The 22,530-nt window shown below is 39.0% G+C and overlaps 1 protein-coding gene across 1 annotated transcript; it reads right to left on the bottom strand.

Moving 5' to 3' along the window:
• Nucleotides 1-508: 508 nt before the first annotated feature.
• On the bottom strand, nt 509-21,022 carry LOC125224940. Its single transcript, XM_048128460.1, has 14 exons — nt 20,983-21,022; nt 18,380-18,502; nt 17,625-17,733; nt 14,289-14,425; nt 13,275-13,352; nt 12,903-13,021; nt 11,815-11,940; nt 11,101-11,248; nt 6,291-6,418; nt 4,129-4,261; nt 3,405-3,549; nt 2,581-2,735; nt 1,781-1,897; nt 509-850 (listed from the first exon to the last, which is right to left on the bottom strand). The coding sequence occupies exons 1-14, from the start codon at nt 21,020-21,022 to the stop codon at nt 777-779; spliced, it is 1,632 nt and encodes a 543-aa protein (XP_047984417.1). The 3' UTR covers nt 509-776.
• Between the last annotated feature and the right edge of the window lie 1,508 nt (nt 21,023-22,530).

Genomic DNA, 22,530 nt, shown 5'->3' with positions numbered 1-22,530 from the left:
TGAATAACAATGAAATAATATATGTCGGACCGTTTAGCTTTTTTGCTTAATTGTTACCAATCTTGAATATCACACCTTTTTTTGCGCCACAATGAAAAAGGCCGTTTTTGGAAATTTTTGATTGGCTCTAGTCTTTAAAAAGCAGAATATCAAAAAAATCAAAACAGTCCGACACAGATAAAAATAATAACAATCTGTGTTGAAAAAATCATTGCTCTATCTTCAAAAACCAGGGAGGAAATAGTCGAGAGCGTCTGTATGGAGAATTGACCCCTAATTACCGAATCGTCTTAATAAGTGGCGCTATAAAATTCAGGTACCTAACGATTCTTATTAGTATTAAGATTTGACAATCCTTTATAATATAACTAGCGACCCGCCCCGGCTTCGCACGGGTACTATACCTACAAAACCTTCCTCTACAATCACTCTATCTATTAAAAAAAACCGCATCAAAATCCGTTGCGTAGTTTTAAAGATTTAAGCATACATAGGGACATAGGGACAGAGAAAGTGACTTTGTTTTATACTATGTAGTGATTATCACCTTGCTTCTCACAAAACCTAAGTTTGACAGTGCTTCGCTTGTTGTCCTTGTCTAAAATGGCACTATGCCATTTGGCTAATTAGGATTGTCAAAAATCAATTGATTATTTTGTAGTAGCGCACGTAAAGGGGCATCAAGCTGTGCTAAGTTTAATAATTGCTACGTAGCAATGCGAGTCGAACGGTGCAGGAGTCAGCAAGAATGACCCACTAATAAACTGTACATATCTTCAGCCGCATCTAAAGATCCAACAAATGAAACCCTTCCAGAAGATGTTTACGAAGAAGTATTCTATTGCGGACCCTGTAAAAATAAAAAGTATTTTAATCACTAAGTACGTACAAAACTAAAGTTTGACAGTGATTCAGGGTCGAAACTTGTCCTTTTCTGCAGCATGGCACTTTTAAATTTTATTTATTTATTTATTTAATCTTTATTGCACAAAGAAAATACAATTGTACACAAGGCGGACTTAATGCTATATGGCATTCTCTACCAGTCAACCTTCGGGCAAAACAGAGAAATTGTAGGCGGTGCGACATTAAATTATATATTACATTTTAAATGTATTGTATGCCTTTCGACAAATGGAAAAAACGTGTAAAATAAAGGTACACTATTATTGTTTGACTTGTTCACCAGCTACATGATCACCTCCTTAATAGGCTAGTTTCCTAGTAGTCAAATCAGTTTCTTTTTATGAACTGTCAAAACGATTTGCTAATATGGAATTAATCTGAGGAGTGACGTCACGGTCAATTCATTTACTTTATATCTTTCTATTTGACTAATTAAATAGAAATTATGTTGAAACATAACTAGTGTCCATATTTTTCTTCCAGTTTGTTGATGCTTTATTTCGTGCACAGCTTAAAATATTTTATTTTAAGTATAGGAAACTAGCCTATTATTGTTATTATATTTATGTTCCCAAGAATAGAAGAGAATAGAATAGAAAAACGTTTATTGCAGAAACCATCATTCAGGACCACATACATTTGAAAAAAGAAAAAAAAAGAAATCTTATGAATTAAATACTTTACTATATTGCTTATTATCATATAACAAAAGGCCACAAAAGGACTCCACTCAGCATATGCTCCAGCATATAATGCTACAGTGCTGGTCTTCCGTGAAGCCCAGGAAGTAAGAAGATAGCTCAGAAAACTAAAGGCAGTGTCAATATAAGGAACAAAAAAGTGATTTGATTAAAATAAGGAAGTGGATATTTACAGAATGTTATCCCTTTGGGCGGTTTGGTCTTTCTTGAGAATTTTTTTCTTGTTTTCGTTGTTGTCCCCGATTTGGTAGTGGTCGACACAAAAGAGTATGCCAGTATGGTGATAGTATCTGAAATATTTAACGTATGTAGGAAAATGTACATATATTATACTTTTAAAAGTACTAAGTATGCATATTTCATGATATAATAATTATGTGGATGACCAACTTTGTTCCAAAAAACATCTAAAACTCATAAGAGCGTTATCTCGGAGATAACCTAGCTGCTCTAGCTAGATCGCTTGTTAGCCTTAAAGACACAGTACAAAATACTAAATGAATGATGAAAAACTGCACCGTCGGGTAAGAGGCTTTAAAGCTCTGAGTCGTCGTACTAAACGTATGAGAGTGTTTAAACGTAATATTGTAAATATTATTTTAAGCGCTACTTTTATGAATAACATTTACTTTTTATGTGAAAATACATATTGTTTTAATATATTATGTATTACCTACTTTTATTTTTTAAAATGTTAATAATTTAATTCACTTTCGATATCAATTGGAAGTTTTACGGAATTATCGCTTGGCTACACTAAAGAACTACACCTTGTATTATTATGGAAATTCTCGCTGACTGTGGCTGAGGTTGGTGGCTTTGATGACAAAGCGCTTGAGTATAGATAGCCGTAAGTGCAGGTTTCAGCAAAGGATAAAATTTTCCACTTTTATTTATTAATGCCTAGTCAGTTTATATATAAAAATAGACATAAAAAAAGTTTATATATTTGTACTTAGGAAAACGTGCTTACCATTCGCCGTTTGAGTGTATCGTGATGTTGTAGTCTCATACGTGACGGGTTCCGTAGACCAGCGGTCATAGTCCGGCACCCACATGCTATCGTCCAACGGTTCGAACCCGTCCAGCGTTTGATACGTGGGGCCCCGGTACTCTGTCGGCGTCAATCTGCCAAATTTAAGTAAAGGATAACCATTAAATATGAATATTTAAACAGATTGTAATTTATTGAGCGTATATAATGATCTATTGCTGAGCACAGGCCTCCTCCCTCGCGTGAGAAGTCTCGGGCTATAGTCCCCACGCTATTCTGATGCGGATTGTGGACTTCACAAACACTTTTGAATTTTATCCCCGATATACATTATATTTACTCACGATGTTTTCCTTGACTGGAAATGCTGACTATATATTGCGTAAAATAAATGTACAATTACAACGTGAGCCGGAAATCGGGATGTATTAGATAGAAATGTACATGCGATACATATATTCCGTGTCCATAGTTGTTGTATTACGAATAACAGCAGCTTGTGCGCTAACTGAAGACAATAAGTAAATGATCACCAGCTTATGCCTTAAAATAAATCCAATGTGTAAAAAATCATGAATGTTTGACCGGAGCGTTTTGTTTCGTCTGCAAATTATAAAAAAGGTTAACTAGGTTGGGTCGCGGAAGAGTATTTCGGTGTGACTGGGACCTCGCCTTATAGACGACAGGAAAGGGATTTTAGTGGGTAAAACGCGGGTCTTTTCAGCGTAGAGAGTCCCTCATAAACTTCCTAAGTCTGTTTTCGCGCCTTACTCATGCAATACATTTCCCCTCTTAAAAAGTACCTGAAATCTTCATAGTACGTGCCCTCCTCCCACTTCCACATCTCGATGTCGAGCAGTGACATGTTGACGTGCAGGCCGTACACGCTGATGTCCAATATGCAGTTCTCAGTGAACAACACGTCGATGGCTACGTCGAATCGTGTACCTGTGAGAGTTGACTATTGGGAACACCTTATACAGATCAACTTAGCCCCAAACTAAGCAAAGCTTGTGCTATGGGTGCTAAGCGACGATATACATACTTAAATAGATAAATACATACTTATTATATACATAGAAAACATCCATGGCTCAGGAACAAATATCTCATCACACAAATAAATGGCCTTACCGGGATTCGAACCAAGGACCGCGGCTCAGCAGGCTGGGTCACTACCGACTGAGCCAAACCGTATTGTAAAAACTTGCCCTTCGGCTACTGTTACAGAATTGAAATAGGAATTTCAATCCGGCCGGATTTTGGCCATCATATTAGATCAGATTTGAATCACTGATTCTGAGTTCAACAAATCCAGGATCTGAGATAATATTTGGCTTCGATTAAAAAAAAATCCTCCCTGTGGTCGGACGTGAAGCAGGTTTAGTCCCCGGCCAAAGCAACACCTCTATTTAAGATTAGATTAAAGTTATTTATTTGTTGAAGAAAAACACACAGTATTTTACAGACTTTCACTGAGAGATATAGGCGTATCAGCTGCTCCTGCCCCCCAAGCCAAAAACTTACCTCTATAAGAGTAGCAGGCTACCCCCCCGGGCGCGCGCGGACAGAAGTGACGTACTCGCATCTCAGCCGACGCGGACGCGTGTTTGAGGTCGAATATCACGCACGAATACTGTACCGTGTCGTATATCGTCATCTGCAAATATACACCCCACCAAAACAATGTCATGTAAAATGTTGCCAAGACGAGACCAACTGACCTGAGAAAAAGTTATCGGAGCTTAAGTAAAGCCAAGTTTCTAATGCTACAAGCCCTAACTTCACGTATTCCCACATTTTCCGTGACATTTAGGCTATCGAGTAATGTGTTCTAAAATGTCAAAACTATGCTAATACGTTAATAGACAAAGTGGCAGTCATTGCTAACCCGTTGTACTTATCATCCACCAAAAATTAATACGCAAATAAATATAACAAACCACCTCAAAAAATACAAAATTCGACATGTGTTTCGCCCTTCTACGAGGCATCCCAGGACGGTTTATTATATTTAAGTAAATAAAATAAATAAATAAATAAATATTGGGGACACCTTACACGGATCAACTTAGCCCCAAACTAAGCAAAGCTTGTACTATGGGTGCTAAGCGACGATATACATACTTAAATATTTATTTAAGTATTTATATTTACTTAAGTATTTATTTTTGCGACGCTAACTGGGACCAGTGCTGCAGTGGACCCAGTGTTTAACGTTATCGTAAAATGAAAACTAAGTATTGCACTTTAGTGGTTATCAGTGGCGGGGCGTGAAAATTTTCGTTGGTAAAGCCGGAGGGGTTTTTGAAATCTGTTTTGTATGGACTTCTATAGATACTAGAGAATTTTAGGGAACCCGTTGGGAATAGAGTTGTATCGACGCTCCGCCACTGGTGGTTATACATATTATATTCTTCAAATGAAATCATAATGTTATACTAAAATTATAATCAACACTTTAAAGGCTTATCATAGGCGAAAGTTTGATACAAATAATTATAAAAATAGCCTTTATTACCTGAAATATGGTAGTGACAAGTGACAGTTGAGATTTGATTTGTAGATAATTTGTAGTCTATTACTACTTCAACACGTAATGGGCCCCATACACAGTACGATTCATACACAATACGTGCAAAATGGGATACTGCTGTTGTATTGAGAGATGTTGTAGGCGATACAAAGCATTAAGTTCACCGGGTCAACTAGTCTTTTATAATCTTCAAAAGTCTTTGTTTACATGTTCTTAGAGTACCTAATGCTTAATTTGAACCTTCTACGAAAATTGGTTTGGACAAAATCAGTTCAGCTCTTTTTGAACTACGGATCCCTAACACTAAGTATGGCTCAACATGCTCTTGACCATTTTATTATCACTTATTTTATCAGCAATAATGTCCACAAGATGCACGGTAGAAACTCGGTGTTGTAATAAATTAAGGAAACCATAAAAAAAGAAACAGAATTAATTAAAAACCAAAATATGTATTAATGCTTTTTCAGTTGAGTTGAGTTCTAATAATAACTCAGTTGTCAGTTAAGCGTAACAAAACACTCGAGTCAAGTTCAGAAGACTCAAGTTCCTATGAAAAGCTCGAGTCTCCGTAGGTTAAAAAGAACTCAAGCTTTGATTCAATGACTGGAGTCTAAAAAAATGAGTCGAGTCTTAGAAATGGAGACTCAAAGGACTTGAGTCTTTACCAACACTACTTACTATATTTTTGAAATACTTATAAAAACCTCTTTCATTTGATATGTAACACAATAAATATAGTTCTAGAAACTTTGATTTTTAATTTTCACTTTTACCCCCCCAAAAGTGGACCCTATAATTAAATTTTATTAATTTAAATTACATGTCCGTCTTTGAGTCACAGGTTTACATTACGTGCCAAGTTAATCGGTTCAGTAGTTTCGGAGAAAATGGCTGTGACAGAGGGACAGACAGACACACGAGTGATCCTATAAGGGTTCCGTTTTTCCTTTTTGAGGTACGGAACCCTAAAAAAAGTAATACCTGCACGGGTAGCATGGTCGCGCGATAGACGATAAAATATATCAAGTCGTCCCTATCGCACTATTAGTAAGTGCGATTGGGACGGCCAGCTGTTTTATCATTTATCGCGCGACCATACTTGCCTGCCTGATTTCATCTTGAGTAATCGTCTTGATGTATTTAGACTCACATTGTATTTGATGAGTTTCACGTTTCTGCTGTCCGTTTCAAGATTGACAGCTTCCCGATATATCAAGTTTTGTTTTTCATAATCGTCACAATCACCAAAACGCATTAACATTCCGATAGCGATTCCACCTGCAAATAATGATAAACAAGATAAATATTTACACGGAATATCACAATGTTACTTTCAATTTGTTAATTGCTAGAATAGACTCAGAGCCCACAGCCGCCAAACCTTCCTCTTATTAACAAGGATGAAACTTTGTGATCGTATAGAGTGCGTATCGACGTTTAATGACTGCATATTTTCTAGTTCAGCCCGACGATCATTTATTTGCTAAAAGGTTTTTTAAAACACTAACTTACCTTAAATTCTCAAAGCTAATTATTATTATGTATTAGAAAATACTGTTTAAGTTAGAGAGACTTTCAAGCGTCTGGTAAAAGTTACGGCTGGCAGATATGGCCAGGAAATGATGACTATCAATTGCTAACCTAACAGCAACAAAGTAGATGACCTCCATTTAGAATTCCAAATTTGTCATTAATTTTGGCATCAACACCCCTGAAAACATACACATACATACAATCACGCCTGTATCCCATAAAGGGATATGCAGAGCACATGAACTACTCAAGTTTCAGTGCCACTCTTGGCAAAAAGGGGTTGAAAGAAAACGAAATTGTGACATTGCAGTGACAGGTTGCCAGCCTCTCGCCTACGCCACAATTTATCCCATATCCCACTATTAGCTTGGTCAACGAACGATTCTAGATGGAATGGCCGAAAGCAGAAAGTTTCACTATGGGATGTTGTTAGAGATCTGATAGTCAGGAGACATACATACTAAAAGTCCTTGGACTTTGGACCTGAGCTCGAAGAGGGGGGGGGGGATGAAAAAGGTCAGCACGAGCATTTTTCCTATCTCACCCGTTTCCTGACCTTTCAGGGTGAGCTGGGACTTCGAACTATTTTGCGGTTATCTTTAAAATTACCTAATAAAACAACAGATATTCAAAGACAACAAGGTCAAGGGGGTTCAGGATTTGAACCGCTGGCCCTCAAATCCAAGCTCTTAAGTCCCCGAACCATCCACACAAAGGTAACTCATCTATCATACAAAAAAATATTTACTCAAATCGGACCACGGGTAGTACAAATAATACTCACTCTCCTCCTTCTAGGTAAAGAAGTCGGTTAAAAATTATCATCATTATCATGAACACAATTATCATCATCGGGTCCAATTCATTAACTTGTTGATTTACGGAAGAAAATGCTCGCTTCGTTTCGCACAGACCAAAAAATTACCTCGGGTATAAATTTTTATGGCCTTGTACAATCTACTATTTCATTTGGCGGCTATACATACTACTGGAGCGGACGTCCGGCTGGTGAAAGGGCGGGTAATGGCGTGGGCTTTGCCATTAGAAATGGTTTAGCAAGAGATCTGAGTGACTTACCGAAGGGTGTCAATGACCGCCTCATGACTCTGCGCCTGCCAATCGCACAAAACAAATATGTCCACCTAATTAGTGCCTACGCGCCGACTCTGCCGTCATCAGACGAGGATAAGGAGGCATTTTACCAACAACTTCGCCAAATTCTTGTAGCTGTCCCAAATCATGATAAGATAATTTTATTGGGAGATTTTAATGCTCGTGTCGGCATCGGCACAGACTGTGATCTTTGGAACGGCGTTCTGGGCAACCATGGCGTGGGAAGGTGTAATGACAACGGATCTCGACTACTGTCATTGTGTGCCGAATTTGACCTTGGCATCACGAACACCTACTTTCGTCTTGCCGATAAATATAAAACCTCGTGGATGCATCCTCGGTCCAAGCATTGGCATCTGCTCGACTACGTGATTGTCCGCCGGAAAGACCTGGGTGACGTTCTTATAACGAGAGCGATGCGTGGGGCGCTAGGCTGGACTGACCATCGTCTGGTAAGATCGAGGATGCAACTAAAACTTAAATTTCCACGGCGAGCCTCCCACAAAATCCCCCAAAAAGTTGCTTTTAATAAACTTATCACTGCACCAGAAATGCGTAGTAGGTTGGATTCAGCATTTGCTGAGCGCTCTCTGCCGACTGAGTTCCCCACCACCGACGATGAGTGGCGCTGCCTAGCAGAAAATCTTCACGTCTATGCATTAGATACCATAGGTAAACCTGACAAGAGACACCAAGATTGTTTTGATGCAGCTGATGACAGCATAAAGGTGCTTGTGGAAAGGCATAGACGGGAAATCAGCTCAAAGTCGGTGGATGAACGTAGCAAAAAGGATGCTCAACACAACCTTAGAGCCAAGATCCGCGAACTCAAAGACAAATGGTGGAAAGAGAAAGCTGAGGAGTTACAGTACAGTGCTGATACTCACCAAACTGGGAAGTTTTTCGAGGGCATACAGGCCATTTTCGGCCCACGGGTCAAGAAAACTGCGCCAATGTACTCAAAAGACAGACAGAACCGAGTTACGGATAAAAATTCCGTATTAAAGCGATGGGCAGAACATTTTAACGATGTTTTGAATCCCTCTGCGCTCAGTGCTGATCTGTCCTACATTAACAAGCTTGAAGAACTGCCAGTCTGTCAACACCTTGATGACCCACCGTCCTTTGAGGAACACATAGCGGCAATAAAGCGCCTCAAAAACCAAAAGACTCCTGGAATGGACCAACTTCCGGCTGAATTGTATAAATACAGTGGAAAAACCATTGTTAATAGGCTTTACCAACTAGTTTTAAGAGTGTGGAGTACCGAAAAAGTACCCCAAGACTGGAAGGATGCGGTAATATGTAAGCTGTACAAAGGGAAGGAGATGTCTCCGATTGCAGCTCTTATCGGGGCATATCGCTTCTTTCCAGTGCTGGTAAAATTCTGGCGCACATCATTAACGCACGCCTAAGCCAACTAGCTGAACGACACCTGCCAGAGAGTCAATGTGGATTCCGTCCCAGTAGAGGGACTATTGACGCCATCGCTGTCGTAAGGCAACTCCAAGAAAAAAGCCTGGAACAACAACGGCCTCTCTACATGTGCTTTGTCGATTTAGAGAAAGCATTTGATAGAGTTCCACGTGACGCCCTCTGGCTTGTTCTTCAGAAATCTGGCTTTCCTAAGAAGTTCGTCAACCTGATTCGCCAATTTCACGTTGGAATGAAAGCACAGGTTCAACACGATAACGAACTTTCTGAAGAGATCCAGATTTCTAGCGGAGTAAAACAAGGATGTGTCTTGGCACCCACACTCTTTGCCATATACTTTTCAGCAGTCATGAGAGACGCACTCAAGTGTTGCAGCAACCAAATCCAACTTAACGTTAGGACTGGGAAAAGTGTATTTGACATCTCGAGATTTAGAGCAAAGTCCAGGGTGCGAAGGATCTCTATTATGGAGATTCTTTACGCTGACGACGTATGCCTCATGTCTGACAGCATGCCGGATCTTCGAAGCTACGTTGACACTCTACATCTGTCTTGTCAGCGGTTCGGACTCGTCATAAGTGCTTCAAAGACGCAAGTACTTAAGCAACCACAAAGAGACACTGAAGCTGATCCAGAAACTCTTTATTTAGACGGGAAACCATTAGAAGAGATATCACGCTTCAAATACCTTGGAAGTACTATCCGACATGACAACACCTTGGCTTCGGAGATACCATTCCGCATCACTAACGCCGCTGCCAATTTCGGACGACTTGCTAACCGGGTTTGGAAGTCCCACGATCTCAAGCTAGAGACGAAGATTAGTGTTTACAAGGCGCTAATCATCCCAGTCCTTTTGTATGGCTCAGAGACGTGGTGCCTTTACAAATCCGATGTAAAAAAGCTGGACACTTATCATCTGAGGTGTTTAAGACACATCCTCAGAATCAAATGGCAAGATCGATTTTCGAATTCTGAAGTACTGCGTCGTTCCGGGCTCTATGGTATGGAGGCTCTATTAATGCAGCGGCAGCTAAGGTGGTGTGGGCATGTCCTTCGTATGGATGACCGCCGCTTGCCTAAAACTGTATTCTACTCTGAATTGGTGGACGGCAAGCGGAAGCATGGCGGTCAGCATCTGCGATATAAGGATGTGCTCAAACGGCACCTGAACGCTTGCAGCATTGACCCTGAGCGGTGGGAGGAGCTTGCTACAAATAGGTCATCTTGGCGATCAACAATCTTTAGGAATATCAAAGTATTCGAGGAAAGACGCCTCAATACTTTAGATGCCAAACGCCAGCAACGTAAAGACAGACCGAAGCCCTCCTACGTATATACATACAATACCTCTGGCCAACTCTATTGTAGCACTTGCCAAAGAGTCTTTAAGACGAAATTCGGCCTGGCCAGCCATATTAGAGCCCATAACAGGCGTAATCCATAGTTGCTGGGGTCGCCATCGCCGAAATCGGTGAGGAGGACTATATACTATTTCAAAAATCGGCCGGCGGGTCGAACTAGCGAATTAGATACATTATCCCAAAGTTTCATCCTTGAGAAAATTAGTAAGATCTTGCGGCTCTGGGCTCTTGCTCTAAATACCTGTAGCTCGAGCAAATAGTTAAAACATCATTAAATTTGTTCCTGTCACAAGAGGCCAAGACAAGATAACAGCTCACGCTCACACGCTCAGCGAGACAAGAGCTCTATTAATTACTGATTAAGCCAGCTATCACCGTAACGTCTTACGCACACATATGATTACATACATGAAGCTGTAGCCATTTCGATAAGCCATTATCAGCTTTTCGACACAGTTTTACAAAATTTACCGACATCCAGGATGTCTAGAAGCTAAGATTAAAATGGACACGTACTCCGCAAAACATATCGGTGCGGGTTGATCTGAGATATGGTAACGCGCTGAAACTTGTTCAGGGAATCCTCGATCCAGGGGTAGTACCGCAGCATGTCCAGGAACCGGGACGGCGCGGCGCAACCTGGCCCGTACACGCCAATACCAAGCTGTGAATATTATTTTAGTTACTTATGTTCTATGCACCTATTGTATCAAAGTCTCCAGTAATAAATGTGTAAACATATATTTATGTACGTTACCGTATTAGTATATAGCACCACAGAATATATTTATGTTCTACTTTGATGTTCACGAAATTCCGCCTTATTAAGTGTCTACATAATTAATATTGTCTTCGGTTACAGCGATAGTTACTCATGAAATAAAATTATGGAAACGGATTAAAAAACGTCGGGATGAATTTACAATTCAGCCCGACGTTTTGAACACTTTACAGCATTCGTGGTCAACGGGTGACTGAGGAAAAATTACAATATGCAAAAGCTACCCACATACAAGAAGTGTTCTAAACGTCGGGATGAATTGTAAATTCATTATACGCGATTTAATCCGTTTGCATAGGTTTATTTCATGCCTACAAATAATTATTATAAAGAAACGTATCGCACGCAAGCAGCGACCGACGATAGGGTTGCCTGTCTGCATGCATAATCTGACATGTTAGGTATACTATTATATTCAAGTCTTTGGTTTTAGATTTGAATAAGCATACCAGCTGCCAGCGCCCCCACACGTCGCGGGTGGCAAGCACGGAGCCCGCGCCCCACACGCACGGCGCGGTGAATCCCATCGCCACCATGCATTTGACGTACGACGGCCGGCGGCGAGTGGCGTCCAGCTAAAACATACTAGTCATAAAAGTATATTATATACACAAGTTGTTGCCCAGGACTTCATTCGCGTTGATTCACATACAAACTTTCATCCCTATTTTAACCCGTTTACGGGACGAAATCGAAAAACATTAGAATTGCATTTCTTCCATTTTTATTTACTATCTTTTCATCAATTTTCAAGTTCCTAACTTAAAATTAGATCCCTATTCCACATTTCATTTCCTTTTTAACCCTCTTCGGGGTAAAATATTTTAAAATGGTTTCTTACCTGTATAGGTACTATTTATAAATGCAACCTAATGTGCAAAATTTCAACTTACTATATTTTATAGTTTCGGCTCTGCGTTGATATAAATCAGCCAGTAAGAAGACTTGCGAATAGAAAATAATATTACTTATAAAAAGTATTAATATAAAACATGTTCGTGTTGTTGCACTTGTTGCACTTGCAAATTCGTATACAGGGAAGCAATATATCGAACCTGCCGCCGTATTATGCCTCCAATTTTATCACTTGTCCACGTGGATAAAGCATTCGTCACGCTTTGGCAAGTATATCAGTGTAAGAGTGACAGTTGTCTTATCCACGTGGATAAGTGATAAAATTGGAAGCATGATACGCCGGCAGGTTAGATACTGCGTTTACTAACTACCGGTTAGTGGCTAGGTCCTCTTGAGTCTGTAAACAAATCACTTTGCGGATGCAGCAATGTCATATTGAAAACTTCTCAGAAACTATTGTTGAACGCACAGTATGTATAAGTTACTCTATGGTTCAGTATGCGTGATAGTGCTTCACTCTGGCGACAATGATATTAAGATTGATGAATAGTGACAGAAAGATTACTGCAACTTCGGATTTCACGGTTAGTCTTACTCTGAAGATTGCCTTTAGCCTCTATCATACGTTTTTGTAGAGACTATAATATCTCCCAGGTCTAGTCCCAAAAGAAAGGTTACTTACACTTTTCCCTTCGTAGTATAAGCGGCAATTTTCTGCTGTTACAGGAACTCCGCGCAGCACCTGCTTCTTGAGTGCATCCAGTTCTATTATAATAGGTAAACATTTATTGGTGTGACTGACTGTAATTTAAAAATTCAAGTTATATTATATTTTTACTTTTGGTACAAACTTTTGAACTTTACTGTATTTCTTTTCACAGGCAACTAACACTCATCAATACAAATTCTAAAACTCAAATTTAAAATTCCAATCCATCCGAGCAGTATGTGAAAATTAACTTGCAAGATTTGACCTCGTACATATACTCGTATATTAAATGTACATGTTACATGCTCAGTTATTAAAAAGCTTGTAATAATCATATTTACTTACTATCATCGAACTTCAATATCCAATACGTAGGATTTTTCACACGATTAGGGGGAGGGCAAATCGGCTGTAGTATTTTAACTGAAAATTTATCAAACACTTTAATTAAGTCGCTGGGTCAGTGCCAGTGTGGCTACAATGAGTTTGAATAATAAGTTATTCTAACTCAGTATTATTTCCGTCACGATAAATGTACAGATTTCATACCTTAAATCCATAATAGATCAAGCAAAACGTTTGAATAATAAGTTATTCTAACTCAGTATTATTTCCGTCACGATAAATGTACAGATTTCATACCTTAAATCCATAATAGATCAAGCAAAACGCATTTTCATAAGAACTTAGGTAGAGCTCAATTGGGTAGGTAAAGTTTTTTGACGATGGGCAAAAAATAAAGTTTTCTGATAGAATACGTTATAACGATAACGAAAAGGTGGCTTTTTTATTTTCACTTCGTATAATTTATTTATTATCTTTTTTAAGTGACCGAATTGACCGAAATGACGTTTGCGAAACAAATAGCAGATGAGGTGACAATGCCTTTGCGCATGCTGGATGTATGAAATTAGAAAAAAAAGGGATGTCGTCTTCCAGTGTCACTTAGCTGTCATTGGTTTTTTTTTCTACATTCTTACAATTCACCACTTACACTGGCATTGTCACCTCATCTGCTATTAAATTTCACATATGTCATTTCAGTCACTTAAAAAAAGATGATAAATGAATTATACGAAATAAAAATAAAAGAGCCGCCTTTTCGTAATCGTTATAACATTCTATTAGAAAAATATATTATTTGCTTATCTTCAAAAACCTTTACCTACGTGGTGAGCGCTTGTCACTGCAATATCATAATTTCGTATATTTTTTTCAACCCCTTTGGTAAATGTGGCACGGAAACTTAAGCAGTTTCATTTGTGACCGCCATCTATAATACTTAGTTTTTTTTTTAAATGTAATTTTATAACATATTGGTAAAGTTTCTAGTATATTTTCATTTGAAAGTAGACTCACTGTTACGGACAGGTTGCTTGAGGTGTATAATGGCGACACTGTTGATGGTTTCCCCGTATTCTGGGTGTATTACGTAGTTGCGCACGCGCCGCCCGCGCCGCTGCCAGCCCTCGCCGAGAAGCACGCGTGCCTTTTCTCTGTCAAGTCAAAGTGTCAAATGTAATAATTCATTTGAATTTAGTCAAGTAGACTCTGTAAATATTGTTAAAACATTCAAGTCACTCAATTTAAAGAAAACGGAAGACTTATGGGGAACATCAGTTAAAGTAATTAGTCATGTCATAGATATAATAGCACCTTACTTGGCCGTAATATATAATATTTCAATTTCACAAGGCACCTTTCCAGATCTTATGAAATGTAGCAAAGTCATACCGCTTTTTAAATCGGGTGATTCGAGTGATATAACCAATTTCCGTCCCATATCAATACTTCCTGTACTAAGTAAAGTCTTTGAGAAGCTAATGTTAAATGATCTACTGGGACACTTCAACAGACATAGATTACTTACAAGCAAACAGTTCGGTTTCACAAGGGGCCGTTCCACGACCGATGCTGCTTCGGTACTCATTAAACATATATATAATATTTGGGAAAATTCTTGTGATGAAATTGGCATATTTTGTGATCTTTCAAAAGCCTTTGATTGTGTGGATCATGGAACGCTCATTTTGAAATTAGAACACTATGGTTTGTCTATAAATGCCCTAAACTTTATGTCTTCTTACCTTAGCAATAGAACACAAACAGTAGTTGTTAACAAAACTCGCTCTAGCGGGACTGTAGTCCAATTAGGAGTGCCACAAGGCTCAATTTTAGGTCCATTCCTGTTTTTGGTTTATATAAATGATTTGCCATGTATAGTAAAAAACTTTTGTGAAATAGTACTTTTTGCTGATGATACATCACTGCTTTTTAATGTTGACCGAAAATCTACGGATTACAATGTAATTAATAGCACGTTAGCTGATGTACTGCAGTGGTTTACTGTCAACAATTTACTTCTTAATTCTAAGAAAACCAAATGTATTCGATTTTCTCTGCCGAATGTTAAACCAATCGATACAAAAATACTTTTGAATGATGAATGCTTAGAGATGGTAGATACAACACTGTTTCTTGGTTTAACATTGGACAAAAATCTACAATGGAGTCCTCATATAAGGAAACTAGCAAGCAAATTAAGTTCAGCCGCATACGCCGTTAGGAGAATCAGGCAACTGACTAATGTTGAGACAGCTCGCCTAGTGTATCATAGTTATTTTCACAGTGTAATGTCATACGGTATTCTGGTTTGGGGCAAAGCAGCTGACATACAGACTATCTTTGTATTACAAAAGAGAGCCATTCGTTCTATTTACAACTTAGGAACACGTGAATCAGTAAGAGAACTCTTCAAAGAAATTAATATCTTAACTGTAGCTTCCCAATACATTTATGATAGTATAATTTATGTTGTTAAGAATTTAGACTGTTTCACTAAGAATTATGATATCCATAATTATAACACTAGAAACAAAAATAAGCTTGCCATAAAGAAGTTTCGTGTCCGTAAAGTACAGAAGTCATTTGTTGGGCAATGCATTCATTTTTATAATAAGTTACCTGACACTGCTTTGAGATTACCCCTCCCAGCTCTTAAGAACTACTTAAAAAAATCATTGATGTTAAAGGCTTATTACAGAGTCGAGGACTATTTGACAGACAAACATGCATGGCCCGAACCAGAAACTACAAAAAACGAATAGCAATTAAAATAATTGTATTATGTATAGAGGACACAGTTCAGATAAGAAAGCACATCAAATATTTTATATTTTATGTTGTGTAGGTAAATTACATATTTAATGATATTGAGATTCATATTATCTTTTTCTTCTGTGACAATTTGATATGTTTTCTCTGAAGAAGAACGACGTATTATTAAGCAATAATATAATTTATTGAAATTAATTTCCATGGAGTACCTAGTCTGTTCATATTCTTTGATGAATACTTTTGCATGTTAAATTGTATCTTGTTATTTAATGCATGTTAATTATAAGATGTAAAGTTTTGAAAAGAAGTTGCCCGCCGAGTTTCTTGCCGGTCCCATAGTGGATACCCCCCTCCCAACTGAGGGGGGACTGAAATCTTCTCGAGGCTGAGGCGTAGGGTTAGAGCCGGCGTAGCTTTATTTGACGTTCATATTATTATGCGCATTGTAATATGCCTACTTGAAAAATAAATATTTCATTTTCATTTTCATTTTCATTTTCATTTTAAAAGTAGAATTATCACTGCCTTGAATGAGACGAACTTACCCAGAGGCCGTGAGTTTAAGCACAGAATAAGGACGACTCAGTAGTTAATTTTCGGCAGCGGCGACGCGACCGGTATTTGGCTCTCCCGCACGTTCCACGCGCGACACGGCAGCGCCACGCAGCGCGGCGAGTACTGACGCCACCAGTTCATATTTTCATAGTGTTGGTGTGGTGAAAAATTTTGTGTTTCACTCGGTGGCAAAGTTTGTTTTACCTTCGTGCCTTGATACCCTCGCAACGCTCAATATTCCACTTTTTGAACCACTCGCTACGCTCGCGGTTCAATATTGGAATCTTTCGCTTGCTCGGGTATCAATATTGGCACGTGCGGTTAAACAACAACTTTGCCCCCTTGTAAAACAAATAACTATTGTCAAATTGTGGCTCGTACCAATGAGTTTTTAAACTTAGGTACGAAATACTTTTTTCTCAAACATGCAATGAAATATTGTCTTTACGTTCCTTAAAATGGGCTGGGAAGTATCGCTTTTTGGGCGCAACAACTCGAGAGGACTGTAAAGGGATTTCATATTATTTTTCAGGCCTAGGCCTGCAAAGTAACTTTTTTTTATAAAGTATTGTCCTTTAGAGCATTTTTTTTGTTTCATTGTATGTTTGAGAAAAGCACTATACATGCCTCGGCGTGAAAACGGATTCCCGGCCTCGTATCCCTATCCAGCCTCGCTCGCACGCTCGCTCGGCCGTATATACCCACTTGGCCGGAAATCCTCATTTTCCCGGCCTCTGATGTAATGTACTATTAATACTTACCACTAGCTTTTCGGTGAAAGAAGTAAACCTGTATGCATATTTTGCGATAAACTTTAAGTTTAATGGTATAATGTGGGGACGATAGCCGAGCCCAGCAGTGGAGCTTATATGGACTCAATATATACATATATATATATATTTATGTTGCTGTGACGCTGTGTTCTGTGACAGATTAATCAAATAAGCGAACCCGCGGTGTAATTAATAAAATTATACCTAAACACTTCTTTGGCGTGGAACAGGTTAATGAATGCGAAATCACCTGAAATGTAATTTGGGCATAGGGCCGATGTCTGCAGAGTTGGCAAGGACGAACTCCGCGTGTATCAGCACCACCGTGGTCACTGAGCGAGACTCGCCCAGGTCACCGTCTAAAAAGAAACCAAACTCGTATTTCAACCTAACCAGTTAAGTTTATAATAAATTCGTCATTTACAGAGTCGTGCATAGATCTTTCAAACCCTACATCAAAGTTTTTTCCCCAAAGCCAGCCCCCGCCTGCTTACAGCGCACGCGCGCGATAACGAAAAGATTGAGAACGCCTTGTTTGATGGCAACGCATTGTTATTATTATATTACGTTATACTTTTTTTATTATACTTTTTTATTATACTGTGCTTAACGCCAGCAATGTGTGCGTGCACCTCAGGAAATTGGCTGTGACAGACGGACAAACAGATGCACGAGTGATAAGAGTTCCTTCCGTTTTCCTATTTTGACGTACGAAACCCTAAAAAGGGTGTAATTTCACTACATGGTTGTACCGGTCGTTTGAGCCACGACAGTTTCATATATTATGTCGCGATACATAAAAACTGAAATTAATGAACTACATAATATATAAGTAATTCATAAGGCCTTGGTCGTTGTGAGCACCGTCCGCCTACGACCTACGAGAACGACTTCTCCCGAACATTTTCAAATACCTATAGTATACATTCGTGCCACACTGGACGTCATCCGCGGCGTCAAAACGACCAAGGCCTAAATAAGTGTCGTGAAGGGAGGTTTACTAACATATCGTGTAGTACAGTACTCCAACCCAGGGGTACTGCTCGTTTAGCACGTTACCCTCCGTGGTGTCAGATTTGTCCACTCCGCAGTTTACATCGTCTAATTGCACGGCGTCCAGTTTCCAACCTGAAATGTAAACTTTACTGTGACCAGTGTGTGTAGCCGAAACGCTCACGATAATATCTTTTTCGTCTATCTATCTCTATCGGTCTTGAATATTGGCGCGACAGAGCTAGAATACATTTCTGCGGCGTTTCGGTGGCGTTTCGCGTCGCAGAAATGCCATTCGGCTACGGGGCCTGAGTAGTTCTTAGCCAACGTCACAATCGCTCACACTTCGTAAGGGTATCGAAGCTCTCACTATTTAATTGTTCTTCTTTAATGGCGCGACAAAGCCAAACTGCATTTCAATCAATCGCCACGTAGCGTAGCCTCAACGATTGCCACTTCGGCTACGCCGACAAAGTCTGCTATAGGTTGATAGAATACGTTCCTCGATAACGTAAACGTCATTGAAAATAATATTTTGTATCACATGGGAGTAAAATTACAATTTACGGCGAGGGTGTACCTGTTTAATTTTTGGTTTCAGTATATTTGAGGACGCGCTCCACTTTATTCAATGTTATTTTCCGTGGCGATCACGCTAACGAGTAACATATCAAAAACCGGCCAAGAGCGTGTCGGGCCACGCTCAGTGTAGGGTTCCGTAGTTTTTCGTATTTTTCTCAAAAACTACTGAACCTATCAAGTTCAAAACAATTTTCCTAGAAAGTCTTTATAAAGTTCTACTTTTGTGATTTTTTTCATATTTTTTAAACATATGGTTCAAAAGTTAGAGGGGGGGGACGCACTTTTTTTTCCTTTAGGAGCGATTATTTCCGAAAATATTAATATTATCGAAAAACGATCTTAGTAAACCCTTATTTATTTTTAAATACCTATCCAACAATATATCACACGTTGGGGTTGGAATGAAAAAAAATATCAGCTCCCACTTTACATGTAGGGGGGGTACCCTAATAAAACATTTTTTTCCATTTTTTATTTTTGCACTTTGTTGGCGTGATTGATATACATATTAGTACCAAATTTCAGCTTTCTAGTGCTTACGGTTACTGAGATTATCCGCGGACGGACGGACGGACGGACGGACGGACGGACGGACGGACGGACGGACGGACGGACAGACAGACATGGCGAAACTATAAGGGTTCCTAGTTGACTACGGAACCCTAAAAAAGGGCAGTTAGCCTACCCTCTCTTCATGAAAACACATCCATAAATCAACAGATAATTATGAGAACTCATGTAAAGGCAGTATTTTTTTCTGATGGCAGAGTGCACGGGTCGTGGAATAAGGGCCCCGCGAAGGATACGAGCGAGCATTTTTTTTTTTTTTTTGATAGGAGGCAAACGAGCAGACAGGTCACCTGATGGTAAGCGATCACCGCCGCCCATGGACACCCGAAACACCAGAGGCGTTGGAGGTGCGTTGCCGGCCTTTAAGATGGGTGTACGCTCTTTTCTTGAAGATTTGAAGGTCGTATCGGTCCGGAAATACCGCAGGCGGCATTGCTCAGTAGCTATCCATACACGTATGGATCTGCCCGTCGGATCTGCCCGGCAGATGTGCCCGGCGGGCACATACGTCCGTGTATGTCAAGAGATTAGACACGGATTTGCCCTCCGGGTACCTGTCCGCTGCCCGTGCTCAAAACCAACGGATCGGGCAAGGGCCGGGCAGATCCGTCGGCTGCCCGCGCATGTGTGTAAAGCGCGATTGTACCCTCCGGATCGCACCTTAGTTAATAGCAAGTATATGTCCGCCTCGGATTTATGCGCTGGGCAAGTCGCGCAAGTCAGGCAATGAAATTTCATGAATTTGTTGTTTTCAACACCATTACTAAGAATGGCACTAAATTTTTTCCCTCACTAGTTCGGAAACACATGTTTTGTCCTTTAATACCAGCGGGTAAAAACGCATTTTATCCACTAGTGGGTAAAGTAATTTGACCTTGAATAAAGTCAAATTAACTGCTTTAAAATTGATAAAAGTAGGTGAATCTAGTAATAAAGATGATTTTCCCTCACTAGCTCGGAAACACGTGTTTTGTCCTTTAATACCAGCGGGTAAAAACGCATTTTATCCACTAGTGGGTAAAGTAATTTGACCTTGAATAAAGTCAAATTGACTGCTTTAAAATTTATAAAAGTAGGTGAATGTAGTAATAAAGATGATTTACCACCTGTGGAACTACTGGAAGCAGTGATAAACACATTTTTTGCGTTGTAGTTTCCTCGCTATAGTGAGGGGAAAAGTTTTGTGTTACACTCGGGTGCAAATGTATTTTACTTCTCGTGTGTTAATAAACTCGTAAGTTCAGGATTCTATTCTCGAACCACTCGCTTCGTTCGAGGTTCAATTATAGATTCCTTTCACTTGCTCGTTTTTCAATTCCACACTCGGCGTTAAAATACAACTTTGCCCCTTGTATAACAAATAACTATTATCAGTTTCATGTGCTTTGTCTACCACTTTACCAGGCGAGGATTTATGTACGTATGTATATGTATGTAGAACGTGATTAAACTGATTAACTTACTCTTCACGAACATCGCAACCATCCACAGATATTTCCACATTTAGATTAATTATTAGAATTTTCTTCTCTTACTGAAATATTTATGAACACAAATTCATTTTTTTAGTTAATTACAAACAATAGTACAGGTACCGTAATTAGTGAAAAAAAAATTATTCATATGTGTTACATAAATAGTTTTAAATATCTAAATACACAAGTATTTCATTATATTTAGATATAATTATTAATATAGTCTGTAATAAATGTAATAATATATATGAAAATATACCTATATTTTGTTTTGGCCTACAGTAAATTACTTGCCTACTTATTTTTATTTTGTTTGTACACCGCGGGTACTTTATTTTTTAATTTTATTACATGTTATATATATTATAATTATTGGGGCCCACGGTGTATACATAATGAAATCAATTAAACTAATCACTTCTTAACTACGCTTAGTTATGTACTGTTTTGAAAATCACTTTTATATTACAAAATTTTATATTTCAAATTATTTTAGGTACACTGAAGATGTCTCGACAACCACTTACAAAACAAGACTGAAAATCTGGATCAAATATAGATTTATCTATTGGTAAATAGGCGAATTTTTTGAATAATCAGTTGTGATGTTTAGTAAACTAAACACATAGGAATGCTTAGAACGTTTGGAGTAACGACAGGGGCGGCTCACTCCGCAATTCTATCGCCGCACTACAAGTACATGCTGGCGGCCGCGGGTTCGCGGCCTAATCAGGGGTGGCGCGCGTTCTCACGGAACGCACGTTCGCACTTTCTATTGTTACATTACGTAGCGAGTTTTTTCAAGGTTCATATGCGATGTCCACGTGTGGAATGGCTAATAATGCTTAGTTACTTAAATAGACATCAATTGACATCATGAATAAAATAGGACAATCATACACTGATCTTATTGATTAAGTCTAACGGAAAAGTTCAATAAGGCTTGTGATGCTGAAGGCTGCAACAAAAATATATAAATACTGTATATAGTATACCTAGAAAGTAACCAAGACTTGAATATATAGTATAACTATTTATATGAGAATTAATGCGTTTTAATCCATAGGCAACCCTATCCTCCGACGCTGCGCACGTGCGGTTCGTTTCTTTGTAGGCATTTAAAAAGGCGGCATTTCGTGAACATCAAAGCAGTGGACCTTCTGTACTTGTACTATTATATATTCTGTGGTAACGATTTCAAAATAAGGATAAAGCATTAGGCGGGTCCACACAGTGCAGCGTCGAGCGGCGTATGGCCAGTGTAGACTCGGCTGTACGTCGGTGGTGAATAAGCATACGACCCGCCTAATGTTAACTTGTCTTTACAGCCCAAGGACGCCTGACACTTCCAGGGTGTTACATGCTCGGTGCCGACATAAAACTCCGCATTTTTGAAAAAAAAAATTGAAATTTTGCTCATTGTTGAACTTTTATATTACATTTATTAAAAATAAAGTAATCATTTATTATTTTCGTGTATATTTAGAGAAGGTTTTTCGGAGTAAAGCCCTTATTTACTGACAGAAACGTATCTTT

The sequence above is a fragment of the Leguminivora glycinivorella genome, chromosome 3, assembly GCF_023078275.1.
Source record: "Leguminivora glycinivorella isolate SPB_JAAS2020 chromosome 3, LegGlyc_1.1, whole genome shotgun sequence".
In the NCBI taxonomy this organism is placed as follows: Eukaryota; Metazoa; Arthropoda; class Insecta; order Lepidoptera; family Tortricidae; genus Leguminivora; species Leguminivora glycinivorella.
Note: the sequence above shows the minus strand (reverse complement) of the source record. Positions and strands in the feature narration are given on the sequence as shown.

Coding starts and splice junctions, on each gene's coding strand:
- LOC125224940 (XM_048128460.1), bottom strand. CDS start 21,022: ATGTGGAAATATCTGTGGATGGTTGCGATGTTCGTGAAGA. Junction 18,503..20,982: donor GGTTGCGATGTTCGTGAAGA/GTAAGTTAATCA, acceptor TTTACATTTCAG/GTTGGAAACTGGACGCCGTG. Junction 11,941..12,902: donor TATACTACGAAGGGAAAAGT/GTAAGTAACCTT, acceptor AGTATGTTTTAG/CTGGACGCCACTCGCCGCCG.